At 40.1% G+C, this 18,756-nt stretch overlaps 1 protein-coding gene across 17 annotated transcripts in view; it reads right to left on the bottom strand.

The window, feature by feature from the left end:
- BICD1 (BICD cargo adaptor 1) overlaps positions 1-18,756 on the bottom strand; it is a 398,310-nt gene that overhangs the window by 212,067 nt on the left and 167,487 nt on the right. For all 17 annotated transcript variants that reach the window (XM_084617590.1, XM_084617580.1, XM_084617593.1 and 14 more), the window contains 2 exons: positions 9,819-9,971; positions 4,566-5,003 (listed from right to left, as the gene is read on the bottom strand). In XM_084617590.1, the coding sequence (XP_084473716.1) occupies positions 4,566-5,003; positions 9,819-9,971 (591 nt within the window). The remainder of the gene's footprint in view (positions 1-4,565; positions 5,004-9,818; positions 9,972-18,756) is intronic.

The following is an 18,756-nucleotide window of genomic DNA, read 5'->3' as shown; positions in this document are numbered from 1 at the left end:
CAACGTTACTGAGAATAGTTACCAACTGAATACTGTTAACACGTTTATACAATTAGTTTTGTGAGGAAAAGCATACACAAAGTTCGAGGTACCATATCATCACTGCTTTCTTATGTCGTAACCAATATTTGGTAATGAAATAAGTAAAACAATAAGTACTCCAGCAAAATGTCACTTAACATGTGGGGCACTTTTTTCCCCAGTGAACAAATAAAGTGAGGTTCATTATATTCTCAATTTTACTTCTGTGCATCTCTCACCTTTTTTCAAGATATTTTCACTTTTTTTCACCCTTTAGTAGAGAGAGATATAATGATGGTCCTAATCCTGGAAGGTGCCCAGAACACCGAGTTGGCACTGAGCTGACATGCTGTGCACCTCCAAAGGAATTGCTTAACAGCTTGCATGGTTGGACCTTTAGGCTGTGTGGCTTTGTATTATTTCTTTCTGGGGTGATGATAACAGAGATGTTGGCAGCTTCTTCTGGGTCTTTTTTTTCTTTTCTTTTTTTTTTTTTTTTTCCTTTTTAAGTATATATACACTGGATCCCTTCCCAGTTCTGATAATGCCTCAGATAAGGCATGGAGGAATGGAAAACAAACTGCTGGTATTATACTTGCCAGTGGTACCCTATACAGGATGCATCAGCAGGGGATGCTAATGTGGAATACAACATTGTGTTATGTCTCAAACACCACAAGCTCTTCGGGTATGTATTCTTCAAGAGAAACTCTTCTCCCCTTTTGTTCTTTCTTGATGGAATGCCAAATCTTTTTCCAACTTAAGTTAATGGCAAAAACTCCAATTGACTGTAACAGAAACAGAACTGAGTCTACATACACTAAGGACTAATTCAGATACCCTTACTCACGCTGAATAGCACCTTAGTCCATAGATAGTCTCACTGAAGTAAATGAGAGTAAGGTGCTACTGAACCAATGTAATGGTATCAGAATGTGGCCCTAATTTATTCAGCAAGAAGAACTGGATCCTACTACAGAAAGTGGTCTGGAAAAAGTGAGAGTCATAGAATCACAGAAATGTAGGGCTGGAAGGGACCTCTAGAGGTCATCAAGTCCCACCCCCTGTGCTGAGGCAGGACCAAGTAAACCTAAATCATCATCTGACAGGTGTTTGTCCCACCTGTTCTTAAAAACCTCCAACAACTGGGATTCCACAACCTCCCTTGGAAGCCTATTCCAGTGCTTAACTACTCTTCTAGTTAGAAAGTTTTTACTAATATCTAACTATAAACGAGTTGGCTGCCCCTATGTGCCCTCTTGTGGCCTTGTGCCTCTGCCCTGCCTTGCCCTTTATTCTCCCTTTTCCAGGCCCTTTTACAGACACTCCACACTTGCTCATCCAATCACCACCCTTATTGGGGCCTGGGTTTATTCAGACAAAACTCAGTCCCAAAAATCTGGGGCACGGCTCTTACCTCAGAGCCTGGGCGACCAAAAGGGTTCCTTCTTAGAGTTCTTTGTTAATGAGTTCTTACGGGGTAACCTGCCCTGGGGTTCAGCTTGCAACAGTCCTGCACAGAGCTGACTCCCCTGTAAACTTCCCAGAGTCAGCCCTCTCAAACAGCTGTCAGCTCTCTAATAAGGAACCAGCTGCTTGAGGTTCTCTCCCCCCTGCACCAGGTGTCTCTTGTTAGCTCATAACAAGCCTGCTCCACACTGTGAATGCAGCTCCCTCACTCCCTCTGCTAATACACTAACCTAAATCCCTTGCTGCAGATTAAGCCCATTACTTCTTTTCCTACTTTAAAGGACATGGAGAACAATTATCACTGTCCTCTTTATAAGAGCTCTTAACATATGTGAAAACTGTTACCAGGGTCCCTCCCTAGTCTTCTTTTCTCAAGACTAAACATGCCCGTTTTTCTGAACCTTTCATCATAGGTCAAGTTTTCTAAACCTTTTATCATATTTTTGCTTTCCTCTGGACTCTCTCCAATTTATCCACATCTTTCCTAAAGTGTGGTGCCAAGAACTGGACACAGGACTCCAGCTACTCCCCAGTGCCGAGTAGAGCGGGCCAATTATCTCCCGTGTCTTACATACTACATTCCTGTTAATATACCCCAGAATGACATTAGCCTTTTTTTTTTTTTTTTTTTTGGCAGCTGCACCACAGTTGATTTATATTCAATTTGTGATCCACTATAACTCCCGGATCCTTTTTAGCAGTTTTACCACATAGCCAGTTATTCTGCATTTTATAGCTGTGCATTTGATTTTTCCTTCCTAAGTGAAGTACTTTTCATTTCTCTTTATTGAATTTCATCTCGTTGATTTCCAACCAACTTCCAATGTGTCAACGTGGTTTGAATTCTAATCCTGTCATCCAAAATGCTTGCAAACCTTTCCAGCTTGATGTCATCTGCAAATTTTATAAGCACTCTCTGCTCCACTATCCAAGTCATTAATGAAAATATTGAATAGTACCGGAACAAGGACTGACCCTTGCAGGACCCCACTAGATATACTCTCCCAGTCTGTCAATGAACCACTGATAACTACTCTGTAAGTATAGTTTTTCAACAAGTTTTGCACACACCTTTCATCTAGACCACATTTCCCTAGTTTACTTATGAGAATGTCACATGGGACCGTGTCAATAGCCTTATTAAAATCAAGTTATATCGCATCTACTGCTTCCCCTTATCCACTAGGCCAGTAACCCTGTCAAAGAAGGAAATTAGGTTGGTTTGTCAAGATTTGTTCCTGACAAATCCATGCTGGCTATTTCTTATAACCCTATTGTCCTCCAGAGGCTTACAAACTGATTGTTTAATAATTTGTTCCAGTATCTTTCCAGGTATCAAAGTTAGGCTGACTGGTCTACGAATCCCTACAAATCTCTTTGTTCCCCTTTTTAAAGATAGGTTAGATTAACTCTTTGACACTGGTAAACCAGCTCAGGATAAAATTAACAGACCAATTCACCTGAGTGTGATCTTACAGGCATGTCAGGAGGCATTGCAAGATAATCAGGCTAATTCACTGTGTTTAAGTAACAAAGGAATGTTAAAGCTTATGCCCAAATAAACGTGTTAGTCTCTAAGGTGCCACAAGGACTCATTGTTGTTTTTGCTGTTACAGACTAACATGGCTACCCCTCTGAAACCAAATATAAGAGGTTCACTTGTGTTGATAAGAATGGAGTAGATACTAAATTGTATTTGTCTGTATTTACCCACATCCGTCTGTATTTACCCACATCCTCTTAGAAGGTACCAGTGTAATCAAATTAACTTTTCATGTTTTGCATTTGCCTTTACATTATGAACGCAACTATACTCAGTTATTAGATCAAAAAGCGCATATGTAGCATTTAGATGTAAAACTACTTGATAAAGACTTGGTGGCTATCACATTGTGTTTACAAGACCGAAACCTTAGGGCTGAAGCATTCAATCTTCAAAACAAGGCCATTAGGACTTGTCACGGACTCAAATATCTATTCTTCCTCACACTAGATGGCAGGACTGTCTTTCTAGGAAGACACCTATCAACCTGTTCATGTCAGAGAGCTATAAATATAGATTTATGGACTGATCCAACAGCTCTAATCTTTCTGGATGCTATCAGGGGGCTATTCCAGATGCAAGACAGATCTCCCCAAATCTGCTTTGGTAAAACCCTGAGGAACTTATGAAAGGACACTAAGAGACTTATGGAGAATTAGCAGGCATTACACCTCTGCTAATAACTGGTCTCACAGATTCTGAACCAACTGTAATGTTTCTTATCTGCTTAGACCTTTTAATAACTCTTATTTCTTTTCCTGAATTAATAAATCTTTAGTTTAGTTTTCTAAGGATTGGCTTCCAGTGCTGTTTTTGGTGAGACCTTGATGTATCCAGTGACCTGAGCAAGTGACTGGAAGAACCTAATGTTTGGTGGGTTTGGTTTTAATAACCTTACATCATAAAGTCCAGCTTGTCTGGGCTGGAATGCTAAGGGGGCTGTATGTGACTCCTTGGTAAAACTAATATAGTGATCCTGGGGTACACTTTTGTTACTGGCTTGGTAAAATCTAACTGCAGAATATACCACCAGTTTGGGTGTGTCTGCCCTGTTTTCTGACAGCGCGTTCCGAGTTTGGCATTCTTAGCTGTGACCCACTCTATGAACCGTGACACTCTTCTCCAGTGGTCTGGAACCATGCCTGTCCCCCATCAGTTCTCAAAGTCTATTATGTGGGAGGAGCAGCTTTCATAAGACCATGCTTAAAGGGTGCCCTTCAGTTTACTGGCTTGATTTTTAAAATGATTGTGTTTGCTAGATCTTCAAACCCTTGTGAACTCTCCTCTCCTGCCCCCCGACCCACACACACTTCAACCACTGCTGGGTCCCTTTCTCCTCATTTCCCCTTGTTTCTGATCATTCTCTCAACTGAACTTTTTTTGAGAGATCTGGAAATTAGAAAACACCTAGGCAGAAAGCTAAGAACAGAGAAATAGGGGAATAGGGATCATGGACAAGTAAATCAGTCATTAGCATTACAGTCTGGTATAATTATGTGAAAGTCTTTATGGTTTTAAGCTGAGCTCTTACCTGCACGAGTTGCTGCTTTAATTTCTGCATTTCCGATATGTTGAGCTCACTGAAGAGATCAGAGACTGGGTGCAGAGATTCTCCTTTCCTAACTGTGGGAGTCCGGTAATCTCCAGTCAGTTTCACAAGAGGCCCATGGATGTGCCCATTCATTTTGTCATCATTATTAGGTTCGCTCCCATCCTCTGCAAACTTTAATCCATCTACTGATATATTAATGTGGTTACTGTACATACTATCATTGAGGTTGATATACTGGGAGAGTTCCTTCCTCAGATTGTTCTTTTGCTCCCTTTCATTTTTTAAGGTCTCCAGGGCTTCCTCCAGCTGATGTTCGGCAATCTCCTTCAGTCGAATGGCATCTTCTAGCTGGCTATTAAGCAATACTGTCTCCTCCTCAAATCGTTTAATCTCATGCTTTAAACCTTCATATTCAACCTGAATTAGGCAAGACAAAGAACATTCATAACACTAAAACTTGGGTCTTAAAAACCTGCCATTTATTAACCTGATTGAACTAGGCACTAAATAGCCAAAAATTACTTAGACCAGGCATTGCCAGTAGCTGCAAAGAGCGTCATGCTCAGAAAATTCATGAGGAAAGGTGTACTGCATGTACCCCATTTTATTAGTTCTTGGTTTTCTATTGTACTGCACACATTTTCAAGGGGTGAGAATCAGAATCTCTGGATGATTTATTAGGACACACTGTATTTCAGAGGTTCTCAACCTTCTTCTTCCTGAGTGCGCCCCGCCACCCCACATGCTATAAAAACTCCACAGCCTACCTATGCCACAATAACTGGTTTTCTGCATATAAAAGCCAGGTCCAGCGTTAGAATTTCAGTCTGGCCATGCTACAGGGGCCCCCACAAAGCTACATTGTTCAGGCTTCAGCCCTAGGTGGTGGGGCGCAGGGACCTGGGCTTCAGCCCCATGTGGTGGGGCTTTGGCTTTCTGCCCTGGGCTCCAGTATGTCTAATGCTGGCACTGCTTGGAGGCCCCACTGAAACCTGCCTGAGGCCCCCTAGGGGACCCTGGATCCCTGGTTGAGAACCTCTGTTGTATTTCATGCAAGAACAGTCACTGACCTGAAGCTACACTAGGAAGTACAGCTTTATTATTAGTCATCATAAGTAATGTTTATCTATTATGGCATTGCGGATAGATGGAAGTTAATTATACTGTTCAACTTATCACTCATAGGTATTTCTAAGGCATCTATCACCATGGCATCCAACTTCTTATCTGATGTAATCACTGTGTGTCCAGTTTTTTATACTGTAGGGAGATATAGGTTTGTTTAATGACAATTATTCAATAAGGTTTTATTTTAAAAATGAAAGGACAGACTAATAACCCAACCTGTTTAAACTGCCAGATGTCCTCAAGTTGCAGCAATTTTAAAATAGAGGTTGACTTTTGACAATCCGAAAAATATAATAGTAGCGGTGTTCAAGCAGGGAATACAGAAGCCATTTTAGGGCACCGACAGCTGGTCTTCTGGTCCTGTAGCAGGCCAGACTGAAATTCTTCCCCTGCTGAGCTGGTGTTGGCCAGTCAAGTTTTGACTGATAAATCTCTCACCTCATCGCAGATCAGCCACCCAGCTCCACAGGCAGGGAGCTGGATTTTCACAATACATGTGATAATGTGGCTGAGGAAAATGGCAGCTTCTTCTCCTAAGTAACTACCATGTTTTTAGAAAGGAAGAGAGTGCCTCATCCCACCACAACTATAGCCACTCGGTGTAGTGGAGAAAATGGAGACGATATGTGCTATGCCAGACATGGACAAAAATGCAGGCGAGAAAAGGAGGGTTCTAGGCAGTTTACTTCCAATGCTGAACAATTCACTTAGAAAATTAACCTGTTTAACACAAACTCAAAGTTTCACATCTACAGAGCCAAAGAAAGAAGCTAGTGGAAGTGTTGGTTTAGATACATTTGATACCAGTTTGTTAAGGACCTAATCCTTCTCCCACTGAAATCAATGGTAAAACTCCCACTTACATAAAAGGGAGTAGGTTTGGGTTCTAAATCCTGTTGCTGTCACAATGACCAGCCATTTAGATAGAAGAAGATCTGCGTTCCTTGGCTCCCATTAGCATTCCAGTTGCTCTGATCCTCATCTCCACTATTATCCAAAAGAATTAGGAACTGACATTACCAATACAGTGGTTTAGTTCCATTGTAGTTTGTTGGGAAGGAAGATTTGACATTTTTACAATTTTATTTCCTTCTTTGTGGAAAAATCTAATCCTGCTACTGCAAACTGCTTTCTACATGTGATTCCCATGCCTCCACACACAGCCCCATTGACTCATGAGTCTGCCTATGCAGAGCAGCTTGCGAGACTGGGACCTGTAATAATTCCTTCTTTCACCGTGTCTTGTCTTGATGGACTCACTAGCTCCAAGACAGACAATTCTACACTGAGAGAGCCCTGGCTGCTGAATTGGAATGGGAAGGGTTCTTATGCTAGAATAAGCATCTGACGAGTCAAGACACATGGATGTGTTGGACAAGAGTCATTATGTAAGTGACCAAGCAATTCTGGCATTCTGATTCTTCCCTCAGTGATAAGCAAAGTGACACAAAAATAAAGGATGTTTCATGAAAACAGAATAGGTTTATACCTGGTACTTTTCACCCCAGAACAAAAATTATTAAAAGTAACTCTCAAACTTTATGGACAAAAAAGACATTTATTTCACCCTTGTGTCATACAAGTGGTTTCAGAGGGTGGGGTGGGAGGGTTGGAGAAGGGTGAGAGAAAAAGTTAAAAGTTTTCTCTGGTACTACACCTGCCCCTGAATCTCTTGAACAGTTTCTGTGGCTTTACCTATTCATATTTTTAAATTTATAGGAAATAATTTCCCAATTTTCAATCTTTTTCTGGTTCCTTGATGCTGTACGAAAAACCCACACAAACAAAACGGAAATTTACTGACCATACACTGCAAACTGTCTATACACAAATGCCTGTTAAATCCACAAACTTTAAAAAAGGAAGAAAAAATATTTGACTAATTTCTTTCAATTTCTTTTGTGTTCATTATAAAATAGAACCAGACACATTTTTTCACTGAAACAAAATTCTGATAAAGATTCATTAGCACTTCCATTTTCCAATCAGCTCTACTTGTAAAAATGGTAACCTTAAACAGATAGTGGTATGACTTTTAGTTTGATGATAATCCTTTAATATTTTTAATTTGTAAAATTCTGACTTTAAAATAATAAATCAGATTAAATAGTGCAATAATGTCTTTTGGTGGAGGAGGGAGAAATTTGGTTTTCAAGTAAATGTTGAAAAATTCCCAAGTAAAAAACCCTTTTCTAATTCAAACAATTTGGCAGACATTACTAGTTGGCAGGCATTATTAGTTGCCTCTTCAGTTGATGGTCTGCAACTTTGTTTCATTCAGTGTCTACACAAATATTTAAAAAGCAGAATTTAAATATAATACAAGGAATGGGTCCCTGCTAGAGCAAGTTCCTTTTGGGCTTGGATATTCAGTAGACAGGTGAGGACTTTTATTTGGGAGCTGGCTGAGAAGGCAGTCTTTAGAATTTGAACCTTCAGATTGCTCAGTGACCTGATATCAAACAGCTCAAGAAAGTTAGTGACTGATTATACTGGGAATCTTTTGAAAATCTGGAGATTTGGGGTTTATCTCAGATTTTCAGATTTGGATTCGGGGGTCACAAATCTGTGTTGCTGTTTTGTAGGGAAATGAATCCTGAAAACACAGGCCCTATTAATAAAATCCAGTATCTATATTTTCTTGATTATACATATAACATAAGCTGTGTATAGCAGAAATTCTCATGAAAAGCAGGGAGATTTGCACTCTCTGTGAACAATAACTGATTTTTACATTCCCCTTTTTCATGGATTCTTCTTCCAAATGCCTAAAAAGATCTGATAATAAAATATCAAGGACTATGTAATACATGATTTTATAAGTTAAAGAATATACAGGACTAATCTCTTATGAAATTTCATCTTGTAGATCAAAACTATTTTCTGAGTTACAAAAACAAATAAAAAACATTTGATACAAAAATACTGTAATTTTTTTTTAGTCAATCAAAATATGCCAAATATTTTTTCCTCTTTATGGGGCCCTGGTATTCAGGTTCATTAAGAGTGAAGTGTTCTAACAGATAGCACTTGTGTACAGATTCTCTTCTGGTGGAAACTACAACAGTCCGTTCAGGGGTCTAGTTTTCCCAGGATCTGTGCAGATCATTTCCATGAAGCTAGTGAGAATCATACCTTTGCCTCAAAAGAGGAATACAGTAGCCTGGATAATACCACTCTGATAAAGACAATCTGCTGGAAATTTAGTTCTAGAAATTTGTAAGTCATAGTGTCTCAATATAAGGAAAGGAAAGTATGGATCTGTTTCTATTATCTCCATGTCCCCTGTTGTTCTACCTTGTTGTTCTAAGTACTTTAATCACCATGTCAGGATGGATAAAATATTAGTAACAGTTAGATAAAATTGTACTGCAAATCCTGACAGCAACAAGATAGTTTTGTTAACAAACTCGCTTTAGAAACAGTGGCAATCTTGTGGCAAGCCCTAATCATCCCGCTGAGCATGTTAGGACTTAAAAAGCAACTGCATGTTATGGAGGCAGGAAGCAATTACAATCTGTTAGAAACGAAGGCATTGCCTTATAAATTGTAATCCAGTGCTGGCATGGAATGTGTTTAAAAGAAGAAAAATATTGCCAGTTTAATCACCTGAATTGCATATTTACTGATTTATCATGACAAGATAGCACTTTTGACAGAGGAACAAATCCCTTTGGTCCGAGACAACAGTTTTCTTGATTACTTCGCCAGCAACAATATTTTCCACAGAAAAATTTACATTTTTTCAGAGTAACATTTCTAAATGTCATATACGTATAAGTGGGTCTGAGTTTCCCTTCAACATCAATGGGAGTTGTGCACACGTATCAAGTGGAGAGCAACCCTGGATACTGTTTACAGCTGGTTGCAGTGGGGTTTTAACTTGTCATGGAACCTCCAGGTGCATTCAGCACTTTAGTAAGATTTCCAGTGTGTTAGTTTGCCAGTATTGTATTTTATAATGACTGTTTAACAATAACCAGCAAGATATGAAGAATCTCATACTACATTAATTTAAGGTAGGTCAAATTATGCAGTTTTAAGTCAATCGGTGTTGTACTTTTTTTTTTTTAGTCTAGCATCTGAAATCTCTTCTGTGCTTACTTGGTTCTGTTTCAGTGTGGACACCAGTTTTTGCAAAGTAATATTTTCTTCTTCAAGCTCAGTGTAATCCTGAAGAAGTCTTGCCTCTCGGAACTTGTATTCTCGAATTTCATCTTTCATCCGTATTCTCTGCAACTCTGCCATTTCGTTATTCTGAAGGAGAGGGGAAAAAAACCAAAATGACGATTTCATTTCCAGCAGCATGAATGGTAAACATGGCCCCAGTGTATAACAAGGGCAACAAACAAGTAATCAAAATGATTTAACACTACATGTCAAAACAGCAGTACCACAATTTATATGGTGTCATACCACAGTTCCTAGTATTTGTTATACGGCTGGATGGACACAAATGAGCATATGAGATATGGAAACTTGAACAAAATAGTTCCAAGATTAATTTTCTATTTAAATTAAAAAACCCTCTAGTGCTTTATCGTCTCATTACTTTTATTTGCTAGAAGCCTGGTTGAAAGGCTTAAATCAAAACACAATTGTCTACTGTTTTTCACTAAAGGACAATACACTAAATTCATACAGCAGAAAAATGAATAATGGTGTCTGTCTTGCAAAGATAGCTATTAACCAAGATGAAGTAATATAAGAACCAACTTCATGTTTTGAAATCAAGTACAGGTATTTATGTGCTGTATTATTCAGTAAAACCTGTTGCAAGAGACTTCTCAAACGATGGAAAACTCAGTTGTTCAACAGATGTGGTCTTCTAATAAAGCTGGAGTATTTCAGGATAACAAGAGGCAGCTTCTTAAACCCAGAGGTTACTAATTAGAGTGGTCTCATTTCAGGTTCTGCTGTATGTATAAAGTGGTATAGGTAGAAGTCATTTCAACAATAACCCTACCAGTTTTCTAGACACTCATATATGTTTTCAAGAACTGCCATCAAAAAGTTATTTGACTGCACCTAATTCTAGGCTTGACAAATTTTTTGCATCTCGAGCTTGGGTTTGCTAAGGTTATTCTTCGTGGGAGACTCAAATGCTGAAGTGACCTTTAACCTCTCTAAATCATCAGATATCAGAGGCCTGATTTTAATGGTACACTTGTCTAACCCCACTGTCTTCTATGGAGTTACTCCTGATTTATAATTAGGCTTGTAATGATTTGATTTTTATCAGTAAATATCAACAGAAGTTGATTTCACCATACACAAACGAATGAGAATTATTTCCATCAATAATAATCAAAATTTACAGACAGGCAAAGTAACGAAAATGCTGCTTGAAAACTTATTAAATTTTGATTTAAGGGTAAAATTTTGACATATGATGTCGACAGTTTGTATTTTAGCAGTTATAAAGCTTTAACTTTTTGAATCTCAAAGTTTGCTCTCATTAACTAATTATTGGCTGACATCCTGCAACTGTGAAAATTTGAATGGATAAAAAATAAAAAGTGTAAAAATAAACATCAATATTATCTGTTGAAATGATAAACAAAATCCCATTCTACCAAGCCTATTTATAATGGAGTAGGTGAAAGTGAATCAGCAACAGATATGGCCTTTTAGGGTAAGACTGTCCACCACTGCTATGTATGTGAGCCCCTTCAGTCCTGATTCATGGCGGTAAGGACCATCAGTCGTATCTTCCCCCTCCTGCAGGAACAATGAGCACTGTAGCCGCAGTGGTACCCGGGGGGCACGACGGAGTATTCTATAGTAAGAAGAATGGCTACATTCATAATGATGGCATAGACTGTGTCTCTGCTGTGATGCCAGGAGGAGCAGAGATAGAAAATAATATAATCTATGATTTCTGCAGCAGGAGAGCAATCATAGACATATCTTTCTGAAACGTTGAACATCTCTGCAAGAAACAGGCACTATAGAAACTGCATTCAGTGATCTGTGTGTATCTGGCTCTGTATGCAGTGGCAGATTACCCACTGGGCCAATGGGGCCTATGCCCAGGGGCCCCAGCCAATTGGAATGCCCCCACACTCTAACCTCCTCTGCCCGCCCGGCGCTCCTGTTGCGGAGCAGGGTCTGGGCGCGGAGGCTTGTCTCTCTCCACCTGCCTGTCTGTCTGGTGTGCCTGCTGGGGAGCGTGGTCAGGGCGCTGGGGCTTGCCCCGCTCCGCCTGCCTGGTGCTCCTGCAAGCCCCCGCACCCCAATCCTTGCTCCCCAGCAGGAGCAACGGGCAAGGGGATGGGGCAGGGCAAGCCCTCAGGCCCTGACCCCATTTCCCCAGCAGGAGGGTAGGAGGGTACTGCAGGTGGAAATGGTGAGGAGGGACCCCCATTTGCTCTGGCCCAGGGCCCCACAAAAGTGTAATCTGGCTCTGTCTTTATGTACATATTAATTCCTAGTACATAACGGTGCAGTAGTAAGTGTTATCAATTCTGAGTTGATCTGCAAGACACAGATATTTAGTTTTGCATTTGGGTTAAAGTGTAAAAGCCTAAAAGATAAACTATAAACCACTATAAAATATGTTGATGCAACAAAGATTACAAAGGATGACAAACAAGCACCTTATTAGACTAAGCCTTTTCATTCCAAATTAAAATTAATGAAAACTCCTGGCACTCAATTAAGAAAAGAAAAGAAACTGCAAGATCTCGAACTTGGAGCAAGACTTTAGTTGAAAGATCCCAGGTGGCAAAAGAGTCATGAAGCACCAGGGAAAAAAGGCCATTTAAATGTGTTCCTGCAACATTCCCTGCTGACTGAGCCTGCGAGTCAAACCTGGGAATGGCATTGTATATTATTTCTCAGGGGGAAGACAGCTTATGCCACCGGTGGGATAAATATAAAATACAATAAAAGAAATAGAGTTAGTCTAAGTTTGGTTAAGGAAATAATGTGTGTTGTAAAGAAAGGCCGGACTAGCAAGTAGAAGGAAGGCCTTGAAAACAGTGAGTTATAAGGCCAGAAGGAATGAAATAGGGGGCGTGTCTGGTTAAAAAAAACAAACAACTAATGACCTAAAGGGAAGTTTCTAAAAAGGAGACCAATAGGGTGACTGCACATGGTTTTAAATAAAGCAAAAGAGAATCTGTCTTAAAAAGAGTCATGAGTCTTCCCACCTCACATACCAATGTTATCTCAAAAACCAGGGGCTATGTAAACTAGGCAAAATGGAGAAACTGTCTGTGAGCCAGGAGGGGAAGAGAAAGGGAGGAGAGGCCTTGGAGAGAGAGAAGGCTGTAAGACTACGTCTGTCCTACGCAGCTTTTAGCGACACAGCTGTGCCACTACGGCAGTGCCATTAAATGCAGAGCCGTGTACCTGCTGTCTGTTGGCAGGAGAGAATTCTCCTGCTGACACAAAACTTCCACCCCCCACGAGAGGCAGTGGCTTTGTCGGCAGTAGGAGAGTGCTCCTGCCGACAAAGCGCTGCTCACACTGGCGCTTTTCGTCATTAACACTTTTGTCGGTCAGGGGGGTGTTTTTGTCTTTTTTCAACACCCCTGAACGACAAAAGTTTTGCCGACAAAGTGCCAGTTTAGACATAATCCAGATAAGATTGAGGGTAAGACTGAAAATAAGGGTGACTTGTCTCAAATTGGTTTTAGCTGAAATCAGTATGTGGCAATGACATCATTTGTTTGTTAAAGGGTATAAAAAATTATGAATTTGAAGATTCTTTGTCGTACTCTACCTGATCATGCTGGAGCACACCAGACTGAGACAGTTTTCCCTAGGTCTCGCAGAACTGTAAGTATACTGATCACATGTTTATGAATACTTTAGTACTGTATTGAGTGTAGTGACTGCTTATTTTTAGGCCGGCAGGCATGTTTAGAGAATTGTATAAAATACCATTTGACCTACACAATAAATAAAGGAATTAGTGGTTAAATTAGTGTCTGGTAATTTCCCACATTAGTATCAATAATGTCTAATATTAATAATTCCAATACCACTGAACAACTGCCTATGATTTCCATTTCTGACAGTATGTCTTTAATTTTGAGTCCTGTAGGGTCTGGGTAGACATGCAAGTCTACATTCATGAGAAATGCGAGACAAAATGGACTGAAGTGATAGCAGTATGGGGACGACACCCAGCTCTACCTCTCTTTCACGCCAAGCGTAACTGCGCTGTCTACAACCTTACCAATGCCTGGAAGAGGATCAGCCCCTGGATGAAGAGAGGGTGGCTGAAAATCAACCCAGGCAACAAATGTGTTTTAAAGAATTCTCCTTCCCCATAACAGCCCCATCCATTAAAGGAATCTCTCTCAGGAATGCTGACATGGTCCACAGCAGTCTCAGGCCCTTAGCCAATTGCAGTTTAGGAAAGGTGTGTGATAGAACAGGATTAGGGTGCATTTGCAGAGTTACACAGGAAAACTAATGTCTGGTCACATTAAGTCTGATCCAAAGCCCATTGACTTCAATGGAAAGACGCCCATTGACTTCAATGGACTTTGGATCAGGCCTATTATGCCAGTCTTTCATGAGCAACAAATTTACATACAAAATTAAATTTTAAAAAACACACAACCAAAAAAATGTTGGAGGTCAAAAATCTTAACTAGTAATTTGTAACTGTTGGATTAAGCAAAGGGTAAGAAAGTTGAACAGCTGATAACATAAAATTAAGGTTTTAACAACAAATATACAAAACTAACCAATTATTTTGTCCTATACTTAATTTTTACAAAATCCATCACATACTCTGGGATACAGTAAATATTTTAAAAAAACAAAAAAACAAAAAAAACACACAAACCCCAAGCTGGCTCAGCAATCAGCTAGTTTGATCAAAAAGAACAGCTCTTAGAAAAAGCAGGAAGGGGACAAAATGGCCACAGATCAAAGGACCTGAATAAAAAGGCTTTTTACCAAATCCTGATGCATTATTTCACTGATGCACTACAAGCTATTTTATTTTGGAAACGGCTCTGAGATTCACTGAATGTCTAAGACCAAGGAATTGAACCATTTTTCCCCCTAATACAACATACAGCCACTGTACAGGAAGGCTGAATGGCTATCTTTCTTAAATTCATCATCTTAAAACAAACAGAATGCTCATTTCTTCGCCACATACCACTGCTTCTCCTCCACATTCTTGGACGTATAAACAGAACCACTTATATTTCTCCTCACTCCCTTCTTTTATCCACACAGCAAATGTTACTACAGAACAATACACTATTTGCTCTGGTTAAAACAAAAAACAGCAACAGCAAAAGAACCAGCCAAAAACTATGTCTGCTAACAGTTCTGTCTCCGATGTTACCTTAAGTGTATATCCAAAGCATTGGGTGGAAGCAAGCCTATTACTCTGTCACAGGGACCAACACCAACTCAGCTGGTTATTTTGAAAAGGTGATAAAATATTTCACTAACGTAAAACACAAATCTTGTCACTGAAAATGGCATAATATTGCACTCTATACTCCAACCTCTCCCTTGGCACTTTGCAAAAGCCTGCATTATGCTGGCAAAGATCCAGCTGCAAAGCACTGCTTCATTTTCAATACTGCACCCTTTACTAGTACAGCACAATGTTTTATCATGGCTAATCTAAAAGCAATTAGTACCTAGTATGAGCAAACGCCAGAAGAGGTCTTTCAGGCTAGTGTGTAATGTTACAGCATTTTCACTGTTATGCTATTTCTATGTGGTTTGCATTGGTGAAATATTCTTTTGTCTTTTCAAATAACATGCTGAGTTTGTATTTGGTCCCTGTCACAAGTATTATATTTGCTTCCACCAAATGTTCTGATTAAAGACATAGGAAATATGCCCACCAACAATTGTGTTTATTATTTTTTGTCAGTTTAAAAAAAATTATTTTTACCGAACAATACATGATTATGGAGTATACAACAGTCTCCTGCTACATACGCCGGGGTGGGAGCATGACACAAGTTTCACATTAGATCACCACATCAAGCCTCTCTATGGTGTTTTTGAAATGCACCAAAATACTTTTATATGATGTAAAATGGATCAGTCAGCCAGGCAATTTTCTAGATAAGCCACTAGGGGACAATTCTAACCCAAATGATTCTATGATCAGCAAAATAATTCATAATTAAACCTCACTTTTAATCATGTACGGACTATTAAAGTTCCAAGGGATGGCTGCTGATCCAGAAATATTTTCAAGAGTTTAACCAAAAGATTTTTATCACCTCCAGAGAAGATTCTTCTATCTATATTACTGTATCTGTAAAACACCCAAGAGGTGGAGCTAAAGGTACACGAGTAATGTTTTAATGCGTAGAGGTTATTTTCTGTCCCATTCACAAGAGGAATTTGGTGCAATTATTTTAATGCATCTGTGCCAAAAAAGCAAGAAAGAGACACCTATGAAACTAAAGAAAACAACAGACTTCTTGTCAGCATGGCATCAGACCGTGACTCATGTGCATTAACTATTGTAGGTGTTAACATATTGCTTAAAGCACTACTGGAAGTTATGCAGATGCTACTGTAATGAGGGCAATATAAGAACCTATATAGAATAGAATAAATCCCAAACAATGTAAAACTGAATGCACCAATTAAGATGGAACTTAAGAGTTTACATCTGCAAACATCGGACACGTCTTAAATGGCACTACTCAGATATGTAAAGTACAGTACATGCCAAGTGTCTGGGCATATGCCTAAGGGTCATGGCCGTGAACTGTGAATTCTTCAGTTCAGGGAACCGTGTCTTCCTATGTGGTCACAATGTGCCTAGTACAATGGTATCCCTATCCTGACTGGGGTCTCTTGGGCATGAAAGGAACATAAAGGCACTTTAAACAATAAGCCTTTGTAGTTAATACAGCATATTAGTGTAAGTATAATATATTTTAGAACCATTTGGTTAAGGGATTGAAGAATGCAGCATTTTGAACTTTAAGATATTGAGCCAAATCCTCAGCTGGTGTAAAATAGTGCAGCTCTACTGACGGCAATAGAATTACACAGACTTATGCCAGCTGAGGATCTGATTCATTGTACTTTTGCCTTCTGTTCACTTTTTTATTTTAAGCAGAGAATTCTACCACAGAATTGAAGTAAACACTTCTGCCTTAGTAGTTTTAGATATGGAAAATTCTGGATCAAAATGCTTTTAATTTCATTTTGTGACATCTGTTGGGTTTTGATTTTAGCTACTATAATACTAATATTGGGAGTGTGGCAGAGCTCCAATCTTGTCCCCGTGGGTCCCGGGCTTCCAGGCTGTTTATGCTAGCTTCAGAGGCTCACTGCAACCCTCCATGTAGCCCTTCTCTCTCTAGGGCTAGGGATACAGTCTACTGAGCCCTTTCATCATAAGCCAGCAATGGAGGTTGGTGAGAGAGTTCCAGTCTCTGTTGCTCCTACGGCCTCATGCCAAAACAGTTTAGCCTCCTGTCCTGACAGGGGCCTGTTTTCCCCTCTCAGGAGATGTTTCTGTAGTGGTGGGCTAGGGGAACCCAGGCCCGCCCTCTACTCCGGGTTCTGGCCCAGGGACCCTAATGGTAGTAGCTACTGGCAGCCAACCTTTTACTACCAGGGTTGCTATATTTCCCTGGGCCACTTTCCCACAGCTCTCCTGCTTCTCCCTTAACTTAGGGCTCCCTTACCAATGACTTGAGGGTATCTTCATTAACCAGCCCTTCAGCCACATTTCTTCCCTCTACCTGACTGGAGTGAGCCCTTTTATATTATCAGGGGGGCCTTAATTAGAGTCCAGTGGTAATATTAACTTAATGGTCTCACCTGACTCTTTGCAGGTTAATTGGAGTCAGGTGTTCTCATTAGCCTGGAGCAGCCCCTGCTCTGGTCAGTCAGGGAACAGATATTTGTTAATCCAGTGGCCAGTATATCTACCTTCTGCTATTCTGCTGTAGCCATCTATAAAACCAGGGTGAGGAGGTTGGCTGATGGAGTCTCCTGTGACTGTGGGGCCTATTTTCGATCCTCTGTCCGTTCACGCCTCCGGGCAGAGTTCCTCTGGGCGGTGTCCACTGACTCCCTTGACGCCTTTGAGGAGCAGTGGGCGCTGTCCGGGGTTCTCTGCTCAGTGTCCCCGTCAGGTTCCCTTCGTTTGACCCTTTGACCGCAACCCCGTCCCTGTTGTTCATTAGTTGTCCCCTGTAATTAATTGGTTTTCCAGGTCCTGTGGACTCCCCCCTTAGGCTGGGGGGGATCCTTTAGCAGTGGGTGGGCTTCGCCTGCCCACTTCCTGGATCCAAATAAGGCTATTCTGATGTACCCAACTGGCCTGGGTCTATCACAGGAGTTAGATATGTTTACATGGTTTATTTAGTGGAATATACGAGATGCTCTTAGAGAAATGCTGTGTTATTGTTATATTATTCTTTTAAGAAGCTGTTGCACAGCACACAACTAAAATTTCATTTACTTCCCAAAACTTGAAACATTTTGAAGTGGACAGATGCTGTCTACAGGATATACCTATGTAAGCAAAAACCTTATAGGGTGTCAAAAAATGAGTTATCTGGAGAAACAGAGTTTTAGTGTAATTAAGAATCTTTAAATTTTGTCAGTAAATTTTTCTTTTAAATTTACAAGCAACAACAGACTGCATCCAGTCATCTATTCCGCTACCCAGTACCAAGTATTTAAGTGCATAGTTTTTCATGAAACGTACAAAGCAATATGAAACCAAAAGGAAATTAAAAACAACTATATGTAAACTTTGTCTTTTTATTACATGTGTATACAACGGGCCCCTAATCCCAGATTGGGGCTTCAAGACATTTCTGCAATACAAATACATAACGATATGAAATATTCAACGTTTGAGCTGTGAAGAAGCTGTCGTTGCTATTTCACAAAGGATTTCAAGATTTCAAAATCTGGCTCCCTTCCAAATCAGAACGCAAACCAAAAATTTCAAAATTATCTTCCAAAGAAAAATCCGTCGTCGTCCCCCCACCCCCACCCCGCAGTTCATGAAAAACTATGCACTTGAGCCCCCCCCCCTCCCTGAAATTGCTTTGGGCTGAGATGT

This window comes from Lepidochelys olivacea (genome assembly GCF_965140295.1).
Source record: "Lepidochelys olivacea isolate rLepOli2 genome assembly, chromosome: 1".
Lineage (NCBI taxonomy): Eukaryota > Metazoa > Chordata > Testudines > Cheloniidae > Lepidochelys > Lepidochelys olivacea.
Note: the sequence above shows the minus strand (reverse complement) of the source record. Positions and strands in the feature narration are given on the sequence as shown.